This window comes from Ictalurus furcatus, chromosome 5, assembly GCF_023375685.1.
Source record: "Ictalurus furcatus strain D&B chromosome 5, Billie_1.0, whole genome shotgun sequence".
NCBI classification, from domain to species: Eukaryota; Metazoa; Chordata; class Actinopteri; order Siluriformes; family Ictaluridae; genus Ictalurus; species Ictalurus furcatus.
The window spans coordinates 7,520,844-7,540,610 of record NC_071259.1 but is presented as its reverse complement, the minus strand read 5'-3'; the positions used below and the strand labels follow the sequence as shown (position 1 = coordinate 7,540,610).

The window sequence follows — 19,767 nt, the reverse complement described above, 5'->3', positions numbered from 1 at the left end:
ATTTTAGGGGTTAGTTAAGTGTTCACGGAAGAGGTGGGTCTTTAACTGTTTTTTTTTAAAAGATAGTGACAGATTCTGTGGTCAGGTTTGAGGTTGGAAGTTCATTCCACCACTGAGGGACAGTTAGTTTGAAGATTCTGGAAAGGGATCTTGAGCAACGCTGAGTAGGCACTACTAAGCGTCGGTCGTTAATCGATCGCAGATTGCGTGAGGGAACGTATGCCTTCAGGAGAGTGTTGAGGTAGGAGGGTGCTGGTCCAGACAAGGTCTTGTACGTGAGCATCAAGGCCTTGAATTTGATGCAGGCAGCTACAGGGTCTTTTAAAATCAACATCTTTTATTATAGAAATCAACATGTGGATAATTAAAAAAAAAAAAGATATGGGTGAAAGTTCCAGTAACAGATGTGCACTTGAGGAGCTCACGGCATCTGGACAGAGCTTAAGATATGCATGAATTACGCCTTTTCAGAGGACATTTGCAAACTCTCAGACACTGTCATACAAACCACCACAAGTCAGCTGTTCTAATTGCATTTTACACACACACACACACACACACAGAGTTACAAACACACACAATTCCCTAATGTCTAAAGAAAGATATACAGGTTCAGCAGAGCTTGTGCTAATTACTACTGTACTAAAAGCTCCACCAGTTAACTAGACACTGACACTGATTTTAGCCTTTGCTCTGTGTGCGTGTATGTGTGTGCATGTGTGTGTTCAAAGATGTGTGCAACTTCAAGCCTTAAAAAGCCAGACAATCTGTAAACAAACTGCACCCCGCTACACCATCTGAAAACATTCCAGTTGCAGAGACCCGAAGCACTGTGTTGCAAAATTGAAAGCAGTGTGCAAATAGCTGGCAAGCTTAATGGAAACTTTGAGTTGGTTATCCAATGTCCTAACATACTAAACAAGCCAACCATTGTCTCAGTCTGCTGGTAACAAATGCTTCCTGTGGGGTCACTGCTATTCAGTGTCCAGAGACATCTTGGATTTTTTTTTTTTTTTAATCTCTAAGATGGCGTTCAAATAGACACTTAGGAAAGGATATTATAGGCATAGACTATAGACTACACACAAAATGTTACACCTGTTCTTTTTCCAAAGCTTGGAAATAAAATCATCCATCATCCAAGAAAGCAATATAGAGTATATAATATATCTACATGCACGAGAAGAATATGACACTTATGTTTAATGCAAGTCACAGATTCAATGCTAGTGTGGAATGGTTTAGATGGTTATCTAATAAATTCACTCATCCATCATGGGGGAAAAAAGCAAAATGTGCTACGTCTGAACCAAAATGCATGATTAGTTGCTTGGGAAATAGATATACCAGCCTAACATGAAAGAATGCGACACCTACACAGATCAAGCTTGGGTTTCATGCCCCCATCATACTGCAAGATACTCTCGCTCTCACCGAATCTTTAATTTCACTAAGGTCCCACCAGGAGGAAAAATAATCGCTTGCTTTAATATTTGAGAGCAACAAGCGAAAGGAGGTAATGATGTTGTGGAGGCAGCCAAAGAGAACGGCACATCCTCTCCAGTGGGTCTTCATCTCATCTAATTACGCTCTTAGTCACAGCTGCAGTGCCAGATTAATCTTTTTTTTTCTCTCCCCCTCTCACCCTCCCCACAAGCTTCTTGAGATTCAGCGAGCCATCGCAAGAAGTTTCCAGTCTTTTCAAACTTTCCCTACTCGATTGTCGACGGGAAGGAGTCTGCAGAGTTCTTCTTCTCGAGCTCATCGGAGTTCAGCAGACACAGAAAGCTCCAAACAATATCGAACCTCCATCTGTCCGGCACGCGTGCTATTTTTAGCAAGTCAATCTCTTGCTAGCTGACGCCACGTAAATACGCCTCATATGCGGAAGCTGAAGACAAGTTGCCACAGGAACCAATTAGACAAGCCGCTCTCTCACCATGGCAGCAGCAGAGTCTCGGTGCAGTTGTCAAGGCAACCGGGCTGTCTGCGTGCCTCGGACGGAGTCTAAAATGCAAATGCTATTCCCAAATGTAGTCTGTCAGGACTCATCGCTCACTTTCAGATGACTCCGCACAGTCGGAGTTAGTTAAGGCGGCAATCATTTGTGCTTAGCGTTTGCTTTGAGCGACGGTGAGGTTACGAAGCACGGCTTTAGTGGTGATACTGTCTCTTGGAATACTTTTGTTAGTTGTTGCTCTGGCCTTACAATGAGTGGAAAAGTTTTCATGACGCATTACATTTTGCAAAGGTGATGCAAAGGTTAGCAGGGAGTTTATAAAAGTTAGTTTCCCTCAGGGAATCCAAAAGGGCCTTTATTTTCAGAAGCATCTGATATGAATATGAAATGTTTACGGAAAAAAAATCAAAAAATGTTTTGTTTACATGAAATGCATTAAAAGCACACCTATTATGGTTTTGAAGCCTGCCTAATTTTGTTTTAAAGGTCTCATACAATAGATTTACATGCATCCAAAGTCAAAAAACACTTTAATGTGCTCATAATTTAAACTGCAGAATTACATTTTTTTCCCAGTGTCAAAAACAACTTGTTAAATGATCTGTTCTAAAGGATTCAGTCTAAACTCCTCAGTTCAGAGAGGAGTTTTCATACTCTGCTCTGATTGGTCAGATGTCTGTTGTGATTGGTCTACCGCTGTCAGCGTGTTTCAAAAAGGAAACTACCATAACGAGTTTCAGCTCCGTCTGTTTGCGAGCAGCCAATGAAGACCATAGGCTTAGTTTTTTGTTACAAACCTACGTAGGTTAGTACAGGAAGTAAAGTCTGGAATTACTAACGACTCGTTTCAGCTGTTCAGAATCGGTTCTTTCTTTTGGGAGTCAATAACTCTGTTTGTCGTGTGCTTTGATTTTTGAAACTGTGCAGATTTTTTGCATTCACAAACAGCTCTATAACACACTACATGAAAGTTAATATTTGAAAAACCACAACAGGTGCACTTTAAACATTTCTACCCCAGAGCTCTTGATTTCGTCTTTTTGATTGGTGAGAAGGTATTGATTCGTTTTCTATAACAGCAACTCTGACATTAGTGCGGACTGTACTTCAGATCACAGGTTCATTTCAATGCGCTTGTTCTAATTTTTTTTTATTTACAACTCATTTACAGCGACATGTATGGCAGATGCTCCACATAATCTAATAGGCGAATAATAGGCTAAGGCTAATAATAAAATATATTCAAAAAAACATGTTGTTAATTTACAAAGAAAAGCATATGATTGTTCTTGTTATGATTAATGTTGTGCTTTGTAATAGTCAGTAAGTTTTGCACCATGGGAAGGACAGAAGACATTGCGCTTTCCAGGCTCTCAGAAACATGACAAGTTTTCTTAACTTCAAAAAAGGACAAAAGTGAGGCTGGTGAAGGGATGACGGTTTACAACTGCCATAACGAAAGTGATAACACGAGCTGACTTGTTTTGCGGACGTTCTGCAACATTAAATGTACCCATAAATGGCTAAAAACATGCCATTTATTAATAAAAATTTTTTTTTTAGTTTTGACTGGTTATAAGAGGAAGAAAACATTTCAGGATGTGCTGTGTCATTGACTATAACAGAATGCCCCCTTAGCGTTTTATTCCTTAAGTATTAAATACAGTAGAAACGTACTTTTTACGGCCTACTTATGGTTGAGTTTCACTAGCCGCCTTCATATTCCCACTACTATCATTGCTGCAGCTTGTTTTATATACAGGTATATGTATATTTACCCACAAAACCATCATTATAGGGATTGAATACGATAGTACAGGGTTGCTCGAGCAATAGGGCAATAAAGGTTTCTAGATGAGCAGAGTGTAGGATTATTGTGTTACGTTATTGCAAGTTTTTGCAAAAAAGTAGACGCCAAGGAGGCTCATTCTTCTGTGGTTACTGAGTACGAGCTTGGTAACTAGCTAAACAGGAATATGAGTTGATCCTGAATGTGGTAAGAAGTGATATTTTCTTAATATACTGTATTGTACATGTAACAGTGTGAGGAATATAGAGTAGCCAATATTTGAGGTGTCTCTTCAGCCTCTGTAAGGGCAAGGGTTCCACTTTAGTCATTCTGAGCAAACGGCTTATAACAGTTCCTCACCCCTCTCACACAGCTTTTTTTTTTCCTTCCCTGAAATCACTCTACTGCCTCATAAATGCAGCTGACCCAAAATAGCCTCACTTGGACTTTGGAGAGAGAGCGAAAGAGGTTCAGTGGGAGATGCTGAAGTCGCCATGACAACAAAAGTAACACTAAGCAACTAGCAACCCACTTTGCTGAAAATCTATTAGAAAATGGGCTTGTTTGACAGAGAGGCTTAGGACAACATTCAGCAAAATAGAAATGACATTTATTATGTGCTCACTATTCATTGTGAAATCATATTGAAAGCCTTTTTTTGGAAGCCAGTGTTGCTGGCTGAAATAGTAGATATTGTGGAGGAATTTGGAAAGAATACTTAAGATACTATACTGTATGTTGGCTTGAATCCTTGGCTTGGAAATGTTTTTATTTACATCAAGCCACGTCTCAGATCACAGTTGACTTTCCTTTCCCAAAAGATGCATTTTGTAAACTGTGCATGTCTTTCTCAGGTGCCAAGAAGTTAACCAACAAGGCAACACTGTGGTATGTCCCCGTATCGCTTCAAAATGTGGACAAAATCATTGAAGTCCCCCCCATTGAGGTAAGACTTTACATTGTCCACATAGACCATAAAGTAACTTACACTAATTTATATCGATCACATCCATTAAAAAACTAACTTAAACTTGCAGTTAGTGCACTGTTTGGGAATGAGCTTTCTGTATAGTGATTCCAGTGACTTGTTGAATACAAAGTAAATAGATGTAAATAAAAAAATTATTTGTTATAGTTGTGTAAAGAATAAAACACAATGCGACATGCTGTTATAGGAAAATAATCAACAATCACAACACCCTGATGCACTGTTTTCACCCTGATTATTTTCCAATAACAGCATGTTCTGAAGGGTTTTATTCTTCTTGTACCACAGTGATTTGCCAACAATTACATATTTTTATGTAATAATGAATGACACATCATAATTTTTATTCATTTATAGTTACATTTAATGTACATCTGAGAGTTCCACATTATCACTATAAACTATAAACAAGATAGATATTTGAACAAGATCCATAGAACATTTTTCATTGTTTTTATATTTTATTTTCCCTTTTTAAATAAATAAATAAATAAATAATAGTGAAGACTATAAACTATGATAGATTTATGATTATGTAGTGTCTTCAATCTTCAAAGGACACTTGATGACAACTTCTTGAAACAGCCGCTAGGGATGTTCTCACATCCTTTGAACACTTGGCTGCTTTCAGAAATACTGTTTATTTCATTTTGATGTTTTGGAAATAAATTCACACTCATGACCCAATGAACGCCATGAGCTGGTGTTTGTTTTGGTTTCTAATGTTTCTTTGGTTCAAGTTCTGTCTCCGGCCCTGTCCTGCCATTGGTTTGTTGCCTGATTGTGTTCACCTGTTCTGTGTTTGACTACTTAATCGCTGTTGTGTCTACATATCATCACAAAGTCTTATTGGGCAATTAGTTACTTTACGTCTGTGTCCTGTTTCCCGAGTTTGTGTTTTATATGTTCTGGTTTTGACCCTAGTTCCAGTTCCTTGATTCTGTTTTATGGATTTTCCTTCTTTAACTTGTGTTGTTTGATGCTATATGGGCTTTATTATGATTCTTACATATAAGATAAAGCACATACCAGGTTTACACACCAGGCACTTGTATCCTGTCTCTCACTGCACTTTACACATTCATTCATCCTCATTAAGTGCTTTATCCTGGTCAGGGTCGCAGTGAATCTGGAGCGTATCCCGGAAACACTCTACAGGAAAACAACAATCTTTAATATTGAGCACATCTGGTAGGGCGTTTTTGGTTTTGAGCTGTCAGCATTGCTCACAGTCTGACTGAAGCATGAGTACAAGGTCATATGAATCTCCAGGACACTTGCACTCAGCTTCTTAGTAACTTGAAGAGTCTGAAGGGAGTTATGATGTGGTCATGGCATTACATAATGTGTTGTGAATAATGTGCAGGGCCTTCCCCAAAGAAATTTTAACTTCATTTAATTGTCTTATTTTAGGTATATTTTAATATAAGACTTATATTATACAGAAACTGGACAGTTGAAGATTGAAAAAATTGTCTCATGTTTATTTCCAATCTTTAACTGTCCAGTTTCAGTGAGACTGTGCCTACTGTAGCCTCAGATTCTTGTTCTTGGAACCTGATATGGTCTTCTGCTGTTTTAGCCAATCTGTCTTAAGGTTCAATATATTGTGAGTTTTGAGATGCTTTTCAGCTCACCATGGCTGTAAAGAGTGGTTATTTGAGTTACCATGCACTTCCAGTCAGCTCGAACCAGTCTGTTTATTCTCCTCTGACCTCTTACATCACATCAAGGTTTTTCCAACCACAGAACCTCTGCTCACATGATGTTTTTTGTTTTTCACAACACTCTGTGTAAACTCTAGAGATTATTGTGCACGAAAATCCCAGGAGATTAGCAGCTACTGAAATACTTACACCAGCCCTTCTAACACCAACAACCATAGCACAGTCACAGAGATCACATTTTCCCCCATTCTGATGTTTGATGTAAACAACTGACGCTTTTGACCTGATTTTATGCAAGGTGCTGCTGCCACATAATTGACTGATTGAATAATTGCATGAATGTGTAGGTGCTTCTAATTAAGCTTAATTGTAATAAAGTGTATGTATATTTTTCAGTACTCCAGTCCTGACCAGGAGGAGCTGGGTAAGAAGAGGTATGAAGCTCAGAAGCTTGAACGAATTGAAACAAAAGAAAGGAATGGCGAGATCATTACACCGGTTTCTCTTCCTGGTAAAACTTATTTAAACATACATATACATATACATCATAATAATTATGTTAATAATGCTTCTTCACAGCTGTCCTGATTATATAGAGCTGATTTGTATTTTCATAGCTAATAGCTAAGCCCACTGAGCTTGTCATTGAATTAATAACATTTATTGCCCATGGGCTTAAAAATGGTCATGTGGTGCGGCTATGACTGTTACCTACAAATAAGTTATTTCCTTAATATGCTTAAAAGCCTGTTTAAAAATAAATAAATAAATAAAATTTACCAATAAAACTGATTAAAAAGTGTTCAAGCCTAGTATTCACTTCACCGTGCTGTATTAGTGAGTAATACTGAATATGTGACAGCTACATAGTTGTTTTCTAAAATTGATACAATTTTACAACTCTTCTAGATGTCTCCAAGGATCCCTGGTATTTTGCTGTATGGTGTCACTTATTATTATTATTATTATTATTATTTTTCATTATGAAAGCTCCGAAATGTTCTTTTTCTAATGGTCGCACCATATGATATTTTGTAAAATGATCACATGCGTGAATTATGAATTAACTATAAGTGCCAATGGTTTGCATTTTTGATCAGCAGTGCAAAACACGTTTGAAATTGTGACAGATGGCAAAATAAAAATATAAAATGATTTAGAGCGATTTCAAACAGCCATACCACATGATATTGTGACTCTTCTAATAAATGAAGAATGTACTGTAATGTACTAGATATGTTTTATGTCTTATTATGCGTTTGAATTTTTTTTAAAGCCAAAAAAAAAAATAGTTGGACAGAAAAGTCAACCCATGTCCTTGTATACTTGTTACACTTCTGACACAGTTTGTTAGTAGTTTAATTAAAAAAGGAGTCTAATAACGGTTTTCTCTATTCTATGTCTTTTTCTGGACACATGCAGAAAGGCAGACAAAAGGTATGTATCCCAAAAATTAAAATGCCAGACATAATTTTATACAAGGCTTTAATTCCCCATCCTTATTTTTTTACTGCAAAAAGTTTGTTTGTGCTACTGTTAATGAGTTTTCAGGAGTGAACAGATTAGTCAATTTCTTTGGGAACTCGGGAGTATTATATTTAGAGTAGTCTATTTATCTGCTTAATAGTTTCTGAAGATAAAATGTAATGATTCAGTGAGAAAAAAAATACATGTTCAAGTTGTAAATAAATTTTTTTGGTGGGCTATTCAGTAATAGAGTTGCATATGTGTGTGTGTGTGTTGCAGAACCATATACCATCGGATTCAGCCAGTCGAGTCTCATCCACCTGATTGGTCCTTCAGATTGCACTCTGCATGGCTTTGTACAGGGCGGTAAGGAACTCTACAGCTATGACTAAACAACATTTACTGGATGTTCTTTGAACACTGGCTAAATGTTTTAAGAAATCCAAAGGATCCAGTCTCATCTGGTTCCTGTTGAGAGAAAAGTAGCTTGTTTGCTGGAATAGGAATGAAGAAACAGGGCACAACAATGTAATGCTGTGTGTGTGTGTGTGTGTGTGTGTGTGTGTGTGTGTGTGTGTGTGTGTGTAGAGACAGAGAAAGTATTGGAATGGGACCATCATGTCATGGTCTGTAACTTCCTCCGCAACACATACATGTACAGAGCGAGAAATCAAAATCGCTGACCTGAACAAGTTACATAAACATGGCAACATCCACAGCGGCTCAGCTACGTACACACAGCAATCCTAACGAGAGAGAGAGAGAGAGAGAGAGAGAGAGAGAGAGAGATGCTTAAATGTATCTAACGTTCAGTATTTGTCTCCTAATTGGACATATAGAAGACCTGAGACCTTTGGACATATCCTCACTATAGATTACTGAGCTGGATCAAGAGCCAGGCATTTCACTAATCTAATTACCTTAGGGACCTTAGTAGGTTAGGAGAACAAATATATATATATATATATATATATATATATATATATATACACACACACATACACATATACATATACATATATATATATATATATATATATATATATATATATATATATATATATATATATATCTATATCTACAGATACAGACAGGGCATAATTTGTGTACTTGGTGTATTTTATTGCTTTTCAAATAGAATGTGCATAACTGAAAAACCCCACGTTCCCTCTTCCTCTGTATTTTCTTCTTGCTGGGGAGAGGTGGAACTTAGCCTGCCTTTTATCTAGCTGTCAGTGCAGACCAGTGTTGCCAACTTAGCGACTTTTCAGACCCCTTTAGCGGCTTTTTTTTGCCTAAAAAAAAGTGCCTAGCGACTTTTTGGACAAACCTTAGCGACTTTCCAAATGTCTCCAGTTCTGTCCTGCAAGCGCGAGGTCTTGCTTTCCAGCTGCAATCACACCTCTCTCTGCGTCTGCTCTGTTCAGTGAGTGTCTGAGAGCCGGAGATTTAACAATGTCATGGATAAAGAGACGCGCCCTTCATCCCAGTTTACATCATTCGTATGCGAATGTTTTTAGAATGCAAGACGAATATAATGCAACATGTTTTACATGTAAAATAGTCCACGTTATTACAGCCTAGTTCTCTTGTTCAAAGTAGTTATAGTGTTCAGAAATATTTTTGATCATTCACGTTCCATACCTGTCCGTTATATAGTTTTATAGTCCTAAAATTATTTTTAAAAATCTTAAAAGTTATGAAAAATATTTTAAAAAGTGCACAAGCAAAAAAAAAATCTATCTATCTATCAAAAACAGATTATATATATATATATATATATATATATATATATATATATATATATATATATATAAATATAATTATTATTATAAATAATAGTATTTGGAGGTTTCAGAAAGGGGTCTCCGCTCTTGGTGGTTTGCGACAGTTTAGGTGAAGGTCTATCCTTCACCACGGAGGAACTTGTGCTTTATAGTTTCATGGTAACATATGAAGCTGTATTTTTTGTCTTATTAAACTTAAAAAAGAGAGGGAAAAGCAAGTCTGCTTGTAGAATGACTGTTTATAACTGTTATAAGGTAGGTAATAATTGGATCTAACATTAAATGTAACTATAAACAGATAAAAAGTATTGGTGGACAATTGCCGGACATGCTGTTATTGGAAAATAATGAACTTCGCTGTGTGTCAAGCCGCATCAATCATTTTCGATCACCACATCGATCATTTTCCTGTCTTGTTGCTAGCCAAAGCAGCAAAGATGGAGATCAGCTAGAAAGCAGCCTGTGTTTCCTCTTTTGTGTCTTCTGGGAATAAGAGCAAATTGTTGGCGCTGTTCTTCTATGCTATTCCTTTCATCAAGAAAGGATTTTCGAGGAAAAACAGCTTTTTCTAAAGGTTATACAACTGTCTTATATTAAAACAAACTACATTACAGCCTAGCAACAACAGAAAAATCATTATGTCTGTCAGTCATCTGGATTTTCATCCCCTCTGAATAACAGTGAGAGAAGAAATAGGGAACTAATTATTTAGGTATTGACAGTTCCAGCTTTTTTATTTTATTTTATTAATCACAGTCTTTTGTAGTCAGCATCGACCATCTTCTTTCATATTCCTTTGTACAAAGTTGTGATTTTCATTGCATATTCAGTCAGATCCGGATCGAGTCAGGTAGAGCTGTGTGTGATTAGGGAGCAAGTAAAGTTTGCATAGTTATATTAAACAAAACAACTTACGAGTTATGGAATGCTGTAGGTCCTTGATATACACAATACCCTCCACTAATATTGGCACCCTAGGTAAATATGAGCAAAGAAGGCTGTGAAAAATTGTCTTTATTGTTTAACCTTTTGATCTTTTGTTAAATAAATCACAAAAATACTCTTCTCTCATGGACATGATGTACTTTTCCATATGGCTACCTTTCTGTGTGTCAAAACCACCTCTGGTGTTTTCTGCCAAAAAGCTCTATTTTGGTTTCATCTGACCATAGAACCCGATCCCATTTGAAGTTCCAGTAGTGTCTGGCAAACTGAAGACGCTTGAGTTTGTTTTTGGATGAGAGTAGAGGCTTTTTTCTTGAAACCTTTCCAAACAACTTGTGGTGATGTAGGTGACTTCAGATTGTAGTTTTGGAGACTTTCTCACCCCAAGACACAACTAACTTCTGCAATTCTCCAGCTGTGATCCTTGGATATTTTTTGTCCACTCACACCATCCTCTTCACAGTGCGTTGAGACAATGTAGACACATGTCCTCTTCCAGGTTGATTCATAACATTTCCAGTTGACTAGAACTTCTTAATTATTGCCCTGATGGAGGAAATGGGCATTTCCAATGCTTGTGCTATTTTCTTATAGCCACTTCCTATTTTGTGAAGCTCAACAACCTTTTGCTGCACAACACAGCTATATTCCTTGGTCTTACCCATTGTTATGAATGACTAAGGGAATTTGGCCTATGTGTTACCTCATATTTATATCCCTGTGAAACAGGAAGTCATGGTTGAACAACTTCCTCTTCCTAGTCACCCAGGTGTACTAAAATTTTTTAAAATTTCAATGGGAATATACTTCAAATATATTTTTCTCATATGAATTCATAGGGGTGCCAATAATTGTTGCACACCTATATTTAACAAATATATATATATATATATATATATATATATATATATATATATATATATATATATATATATATATATTGGATAAACCTGTGTTGTGTTTGCAATTGTTTGATATCCATGAGAGCATGAGAGAGTATTTTTGTGAATTTTTTTTTAACAAAAGAGCAAAAGGTTAAATAATAAAGACAATTTTTCACAGCCTTCTTTGCTCATATTTACCAAGGGTGCCAATATTAGTGGAGGGCACTATAGATGCTTATCTATAAGGAACTAGTGGTTCAGGGCCTTGCTGAAGGGTCAATATCTGTTCTCCAGCAGTCCTAGGATCTGAACAAGGGTCACATAACACAGGAATGAGCTTTTGCTTCAGTGGTCCTTTAGTGGTTATATTGTCAGTTGTTTCTTTGAGACGTGCATTTCTTAAGAGCAGAGCTATTTAGAATCAAATTACTCTTGTAGATTAGGTCGACAATGTTTTACAAGCAATATCTGTGGAGCTTCACATGTTCCACCCATTTTTGTGTGGAGTTTCTCTGGGTTGTCTGGTTTCCTCCCACCTTTCCAACCATGCCAGGGTGCTTACCCACTGAGTCAGCGTGAAACTGAGACTTTCTGCTATTCTTTTTGGTTTACTTTCACACGCTACATAGTTAAATGCAAAACATCATTGGCTGAGGGATGAAAACGTACTCCCGGAGCTCTTTCATCCATTCAGAAATACAGCGACGGAAAAAAGTAAACCAACATTTATCAAGTGTGCGAAGAAATCACTAAAATCACCAGAGCGCCAAGACATTTTGTGTCTCAAATCCAGCGTTAATTTTCTCTTTATGTTCGTTGGGACAAGTATCCAGAACACGTGGCATTTCTGCATCCCTACAGCCTCTCTCCTTTTTGTGATTCAGTTCAACCCAAAATACCCAGCGTGTTTGGGTCACTTCCTGCAGTTGAGCTGATTCAGGAGCAAATCGCTTACTCAGTCCATTCAAAGCATGCTAGAGTTCGATTGGAGCTGGACTGAGACCATCCTACTCAGATGCTTTCAGACTGGTTGGTCTGGTCTGCACCTGAGTGTGATTGCTGTGTTCTCACCTGCCTGAAGAACTGGAAAACACACCAGAGTTCCATTGAAACAGTGTAAACAATGCACGTGTGAAAGCACCCTAAGTGTAAATGGATGGACTGGCATCCCATCCTGGGTGTATTCCTGCCTCGCTCCGAGAGTTCCCAAGATAGACTCGGGATCTACCGCCACCCTGACCAGGATAATGAATGAATGAATGAATGTTTTCACTATATATTATGTTTAAATGGAAATGACATCCTCTATGTATGAGAGCTCACCAAAACCTTTATCTTTATATACCTTCTGTAATTTGTATTTTAAATATTTACACCTTATATAATACACTTTATTTATTTATTTAGATGCTGCACACAAACCATTAGCCAAAAACACTAGTCGGACAGGGTGATACTGTGGGGAAAATAAAATGCTAACAGAGTTTATTGTATCTAGTTTCCCGAAGTGCAAATTATATCAGTTAAGCTTAGACATGTTCTACAGAATTCTCAATGGAAATTTCAAATGGAAAGAACATTAAAAATACTTCATGCACATTTGCTAATGCTGCAGTTTCTTTCCTGCGAGTTAACACCAATGCAGCCATGCTAACTCGTGCTAACTAGCTTTCTTTTAAACACTTTTGAGTGATGTACTGAGTGGGTTTGTTTCAGGAACACGCTCAGTCTCTCCGCTTTGGGCCGTTGTGGTGAGTGTGAAGTCTTGCTACTGTGAGACTTACATATGCTCTGACAAATGTGTGGCATTTCTGTTACAGTTTGTGCCACACATTCTCACCTTCATGTGGAGAATCTCTCTGTTGTATTTTGAGCATAGCCTTGTTAACATCTTGTGTAAGCTCACAAAACACCAGTGCCTGCTGGAGGACAGTGATAGTGGCGCGGGTGAGGCTCAGGATTAGTGAGTTCGGATACAAGTTAAAAAAGATAGTAAACTGGGGGTTTTCATGTGCATACAGTAGGTCGTCACCTTTATTTATAGAAACGTAATTAATGAAGGACATCATTAATGGTATACAAAATTGGATCCTGTGTACAACTGCTGCATTTTTGCCATGACGTTTACATTCAAGGGTGGACAAATGATAAATTAATTAGCTACTTTTTTGTAAGCTTGTGTCCACATGACATGGGAGTGAAATTGAACATGCTTTCTGGGTGAAAGGGATAGCTTACACTCTCCCCAGTCAATCACAATAACACTAGCCAATCACGAGCGTCTCTTGTATGCAGCGCTTTGCTTTAAGTGTGTTACACTGCTATGTGACGGAGCACGAGCAGCAGATCGAAAAGATGTGACGGTTGGCTTCATGCGTCTTAGGGGAAGCATGTGTTAGCTTTCACCCTTCCCGGTTGGTAGCTGTTGTATGATAGGTGAGAGCTGGCTGGTGGGTGGGAACTGGCAAGTGAGCAATCTGTAGAAAAAAAGGGAAGAAAAAAAAGTGAAAATCTTTTTTTTTATGCGAAAGAGTATTTTTTTTCTTTTTCTGGTTGTTGAACCCAGTTTGTTCACTATGAATAAAACTAAAAAATCTGCTTGTCCTTGTCACCCAGGATACTGATTTGCTCACCCCGACATTGTTTGTACATTTATAAACAGATCTGTACAGTGCCTCTTTTCTGACAGTGTAGGACTGCCAGGGAGTTGCTCAGCTGTACGCTTAAATTGAATTCTGACCTTTTTAAAAGTTACTCTGTCAAATGGCTAAATGTAAAATGTTGCCCCTGTGAGCTGTGTGGAGAAAACAATAAACTTATTTTGAAATGTTAGACTATTCACACAGAGTACATGAATTCAACTAAATAACATTGGATAATGCAAAAAGAATGTACTTATATTTATTGTCTTTACTTATCTGAGTATTCCACACTAATTCTACACCATTATCGCATTCCTGAATACTGTATGTGAGTGTGTGAGTGTGTGTGTGTGTGTGTGTGTGTGTTACTCCATTGTCTGTAAGAGCACTAGAGGAAATAAATGGCTCAATTACACCGTCATATTAGTGCTGTCAGAAAAGGGGAGCATCCTTCAAAGAAGATGTCTGGATCCATCAGTTTCAACCGCTTCTTCTTATCATCGTTCCCATTTTCCTCTCTTCCGAGTGTGTTTGGCTAAAGAAGCCTTAACGATGTCAACGCAAATCAATTATACTAATCCATTTGACCTTACTGAAGACAGGGCAGAGACAAATTGAGCTGTTTTGAGGTAATTTAATTAAAGACTGGATGGAGGGCAGAAGCGTAATTGGATTTTAAAACATTGATGAAGTGAGGATCGAAATAGAATTGTTGAAAAAGTTAATATTAGGTATATAGTCATTATTAGTTTTTAGGAACGTATTCAGGCAGGCGTAATCTATCCTGGTGTAGAGTTTCAGCTGGTCAAACTAACCTAATTGTAAAAAAATAGACATATTTTTAGATGTGATAGTAGTGCTTGATTTTGTTAATATGGCTATGAAGGGCTAGAATTTATTGTTAGAGATGCACAGATGAAAAAGTCTATTTTGCACGCTATCGGCTGATAGTTTAAAACAGTCTGATTTTCAGGGTCGATTATATCCTGTCAATCAAAAGAGGGCGGGAAAACACATCGATTTCATGCTGTGTGTAAAGATGATGTCTCTTGTGTGGATTGACGTCAAAACTGCAGTTTGTAATCTCTGCACTGCTAAAATTTTACACCGGACGCTGCAGCAGTGAAGCGGGAGTTTCAGCGTCGAGTCTAAATTAAAGGGCCTGAATTAAAGAGTCTGAATTAAAGGGCCAGTACACCGTTGAAAGATTTAAATGAAGATGAGTTGACAAAAAAGTATATATTGCACAGAAAAATATATTTGTAGAGTAGTATATTTCATATCCAGTTAATGTTAATATATAAAGAAGTTGATATTATATATTACCAGTTTGATGTTCAGTGATGAAGTAGAAATGCTTTTGGTTGTGGTGAGTGAATGTGAGACTAACAGGAGTTTTTTTTTAGAATTCAGTCAGTTAATTCTTTTAATATGTATTAATAACATTACTTTAATCTTCAGAATTTAGTTCATGTGTTAATGTTTATTAGAGTAATGTGTTTTCTGTTTATGAGACCAGTTACTGGGAAACAACTTGTTGAAATGGAGAGAATAAAATTTTTATTTGCATTTCTTTCAGAATTGTGGAATTAATTATTATTAATTTAAAAGAAGGCATAAAAGGCAGAACTATCGGTATCGGCCGATATCACTCTGAATAATCGGTTATCGGTATCGGCTGAGAAAGTATCGGTGCATCTCTATTTCTTCTTCCTCTTCTTCTTCTTCTTCTTATTATTATTATTTTGGTTTCTTTTGTATATAAGGAATAAAACCGGATGGGTGTGGTGTGATACTTCTCCCAAAAGTGTTTTAATCCTCTTTCAATTGCTAGCAATTTTTTTTCTTAATGAATGACACATCATACTTTTTATCCATTTATAGTATTATTTAATGTTGTTGGACATACATGAATCAATACGTTCCTGATCTCACTTATGTTAATCAACTACAGCATGTCCCAAACGTCTGCATGCATTGGGGACTATGTTTGGCAGCACCACATCTGTCGTGCCTTCGTCAGTGGATGTTCGTTGACGTCGACCGACTCCTCGGTTGATCCGCAACACTTCCAGTCTTTTTGAATTTGTTGATAAGTTTGGCGACAGTGTCGTGTGTGACGGGCTCGCCATGTTTCCTGTTAAAGTGCAGCACAACCTTTGACAGCTTTCCGATTCAGCCACGAGAATGATTTCAATACGTTCTTCTTTCAAAGGCATTCTTAAAGGCAAACTGAAAGATTTTGGAAGACATTTAGCTAAAAAGTGTTCATTTTCCCTATGCATGGAGCCTTTTGGGACACCCTGTATAAACATGTGTTTGTTTGTTTGTTTGCAGAACTGCAAAGGCTTTCCCCTTCATTTCTGGAAACTCCATCCAACAACTTTAAATCCAAAAATTTATCTCCTCACAGAAAACTTCACCATATCAGAATGACATGGAGCGTCCGCTAAACAAGGTGCTATGAACGAGCTGTTACTATAGAAACAGTCATATATTAGAACGAGCACATTAAGATAGAGCCCTGATTTGAGTTACATCCAGCAATACTGTCAGAACTGCTGTTACAGAAAATGAATCAGCACCTTCTGATGAATCAGATTAAAGAATTGAACAGTCCTATGGTATAATCATTTTTACTGCCTTCAAATCAATTGCAATAAAAGGCACAAAAAATAATCTGCAGGTTCATGAGAATCTTCCCAAGATCTGTTGGAAACTAACACAACCCCCACTTTGAGATGAATAACAGCTTTTCCGTGTGATGTGACAGCGATGAACCGTGTGACCCTCAGTTCTGAAAAACTGGAAGATTCCTAAAGCCGTGACATTTAAAGACAAAGAGAAGACGTTTTTACCCTAAACGCGTGCATTAATTTAGTGTTCTGAAGAATTTGGTGACAGTTTTGATGGAATGTTGTCTTGGATTTGGTGTTATGGATGGAAAGGCAGCTCATTATACGCTATGGACAGACCAGAGCAGAAGAAAATGACACATTTTCTCCTCTAAGCCTCTTAACCACAGCTGAGTCTATAAGCAAGGACATCTGGCACACATGTAGACACACAAACACACAGTCTATTAGCTTGTTGTTGTTTTTTCGTTCTGTCCCTCACACTGTTTCTTTCCCTACTGCACTGTAAAAGATGAAGGTGGGAAGCAGATGAATGCTTTTCTAAAGGATCAGAGAGAAGGACAGGTCTTTAGGTTTGTGTATGTGGCTCTTGACAGCCTGTTGCTGGAGACGAAACAAACATAGCCACAGCACTGATTTCACACCTTACGAAAAAGGAATGATCCTGTCACCTTGTATCTCTCCAAATCATCTATCCAATTCTTTTTTTTACTCCCCCTCCCCCCCTTCATCTCGCTACCACTGTCACCCTCTTTCTTATTTGTACTATTACATCTCTCTTTCTTCCTCCCCGTTCTCTTTCAGTGTAGCGGGGTTGGCGTGGGGGGGAAGGGTTGTTTCTGTGGAAACTGAGGCTGATTGCCAGGGAGGAAAACAGCATGCGAGTGAAATTAAAGCGAACAGCGAGACGAAAATCTGTTGCCTCGCAAATGTATACACGTGTAGGTTAAGACAGTGTTTAAAAAAAAAAAAAAGCATTCCGAGTGCAAATAAGACCTGTGGAAGTGATACACTGCTTTAGATTTTCATTATTTATTAGGTATGATATGCAGCATCAGGTTTTCATGTCATTATAAGTCAGCGGCGTAGCCAGAAATTCATTTTGGATAAGGAACTATGCTAAGTAATAGCACATTTACTGCGTGATCTGCACAGTTAAATGGAGAAGCGCGGCACGTTCATCCATTTTGGGTGGATGCCAGACAGTAGAAGTAAAAGCATGCACCACCAACCGAATTTATCATATTAATTATGTTAACAGGTGTAGGAAATAAAATAGCTCTATAAAAGTTCTGCTCAATATGATTCAAATAACGTGCTGGTAATAGGTGGAAAATAAAATCTTACGTCCTAAAACTAGATCTATGCACTTTTTACTCCTCCTCCATTACAATTTCACCACCTTAATATCCCTGAACTCAGGGAGAATGATAAAATTTCTCCAATTATAAATGAGTGTGCATACTTGTGCAAGTTTTTTCTTCTTTATCCCCCCCCCTAAATGTTTATATTTGCTTTGCACTCGAATTTTGTTGGTTGCTATATCACATTAAAGGTGGAAAAATCAAAAGATGTCCATCCATCCATTTTCTGTACAGAGGGTCACAGGGAGCCTGGAGCCTTTCCCAGGGAACTCGGGGTACGAGGCAGGGGACACCCTGGACAGGGGGTCAGCCCATCACAGGACACATTCACACACCCATTCACACACTGAGGACAATTTGAAAATCAGCCAGATGTCTTTGGACTGAGGGAGGAAACCCCCGAAGCACGGGGAGAACATGCAAACTGGTAACTAAACTCGCACAGGGTGGAGGCAGAATTCGAAACCTCAACCTCTGGAGGTACGAGGCAAACGTGCTAAGCACAAAAACCTGCAATTTTAACAGTGGAGATGTGTGTAGTCTTTTTATATCCACTGAACAGAAGAAATTAATGTTGGCTATTAGCATTCAAAGAAACTGTACTACGCTGCCAGCATATATTATTGTGCAAAGGTTTGAAAAGCGGATGTGGTGGCAAAAATGCATATTTTTTCCCCCAAGCACTATGATTTACTCTTCAGTCACTGTGTATGCTGGGTCTTTTTGCAAAGGAGTGACAAGTCGACTGTTACATGTCTGTTACATAAACTTGTACAAACTTTACATAGCTTAAAAATGTGCTTTCTGGAATTGGGCTCTATGGATAGCGCAATAACCAGGCAATCATGTGGCAGCAGCACAATGCGTAAAATCATGCAGATACAGGTCAAGCGCTCCAGTTAATGTTCACATCAAACATCACAATGGAGAAAAATCTGATCTCAGTGACTTTGACTGTGGCATGGATGTTGGTGTCACATGGGCTGGTCTGAGTATTTCAGTGTTTCAACTGCTGGTCTTCTGGGCTTTTCACACACAACATTCTCTAGAGTTTACACAGAAAGGTGAGGGGAAAACAACAAAAACAACCAGTGAGTGGCAGTTCTGGCTGTGGGAAATGAATTGATGAAAAAGATCAGAGGAGAATATATGAGTTACCAGAGCCTTCCTGTCAGGCTAATCACTCTTTACAGCTGTGGTGAGCAGAAAAGCATCTCAAAATGTACAGTATGTTGAACCTTGAGGGAAATGGGCAGAAATGGAGTGGTGTGTGTGTGTGTGTGTGTGTGTGGGGACAGAGAGAGTGTCATTAAGCTTTAAACAGCTGCATAAATGCTTCAGGATTTTAGGGATTTCAAGGGATATTTTTTTTTTGGCTAAGCTTCTCTAGAAATAATTATAGGGCACAGGAAAGTTGCATCCATCATTATTACAGATTTTGTGTGTGTGTGTGTGTGTTTGTGTCTGTGTACCTGTGTGTATGTGTGTATGCGTCTCTGACTCGGAATCTGTTTGCAAATATGGCACTGCTTCTGTAATCTGAAAATAGATGCAAAGAAATCACTGCCAAAACAACACGGCAAAGTATTTTAAGACTTAACACTACTTTTTTTTTGTCCTCTCATTTGTCCTTCCCAT

At 38.0% G+C, this 19,767-nt stretch overlaps 1 protein-coding gene across 3 annotated transcripts in view; it reads left to right on the top strand.

Annotated features, from left to right (window-relative positions):
• Positions 1-19,767, top strand: part of acot7 (acyl-CoA thioesterase 7) — a 91,724-nt gene that overhangs the window by 25,656 nt on the left and 46,301 nt on the right. For all 3 annotated transcript variants that reach the window (XM_053624548.1, XM_053624551.1, XM_053624550.1), the window contains exons 4-7: positions 4,604-4,695; positions 6,801-6,915; positions 7,827-7,841; positions 8,151-8,237. In XM_053624548.1, coding sequence (XP_053480523.1) covers positions 4,604-4,695; positions 6,801-6,915; positions 7,827-7,841; positions 8,151-8,237 — 309 coding nt within the window. The remainder of the gene's footprint in view (positions 1-4,603; positions 4,696-6,800; positions 6,916-7,826; positions 7,842-8,150; positions 8,238-19,767) is intronic.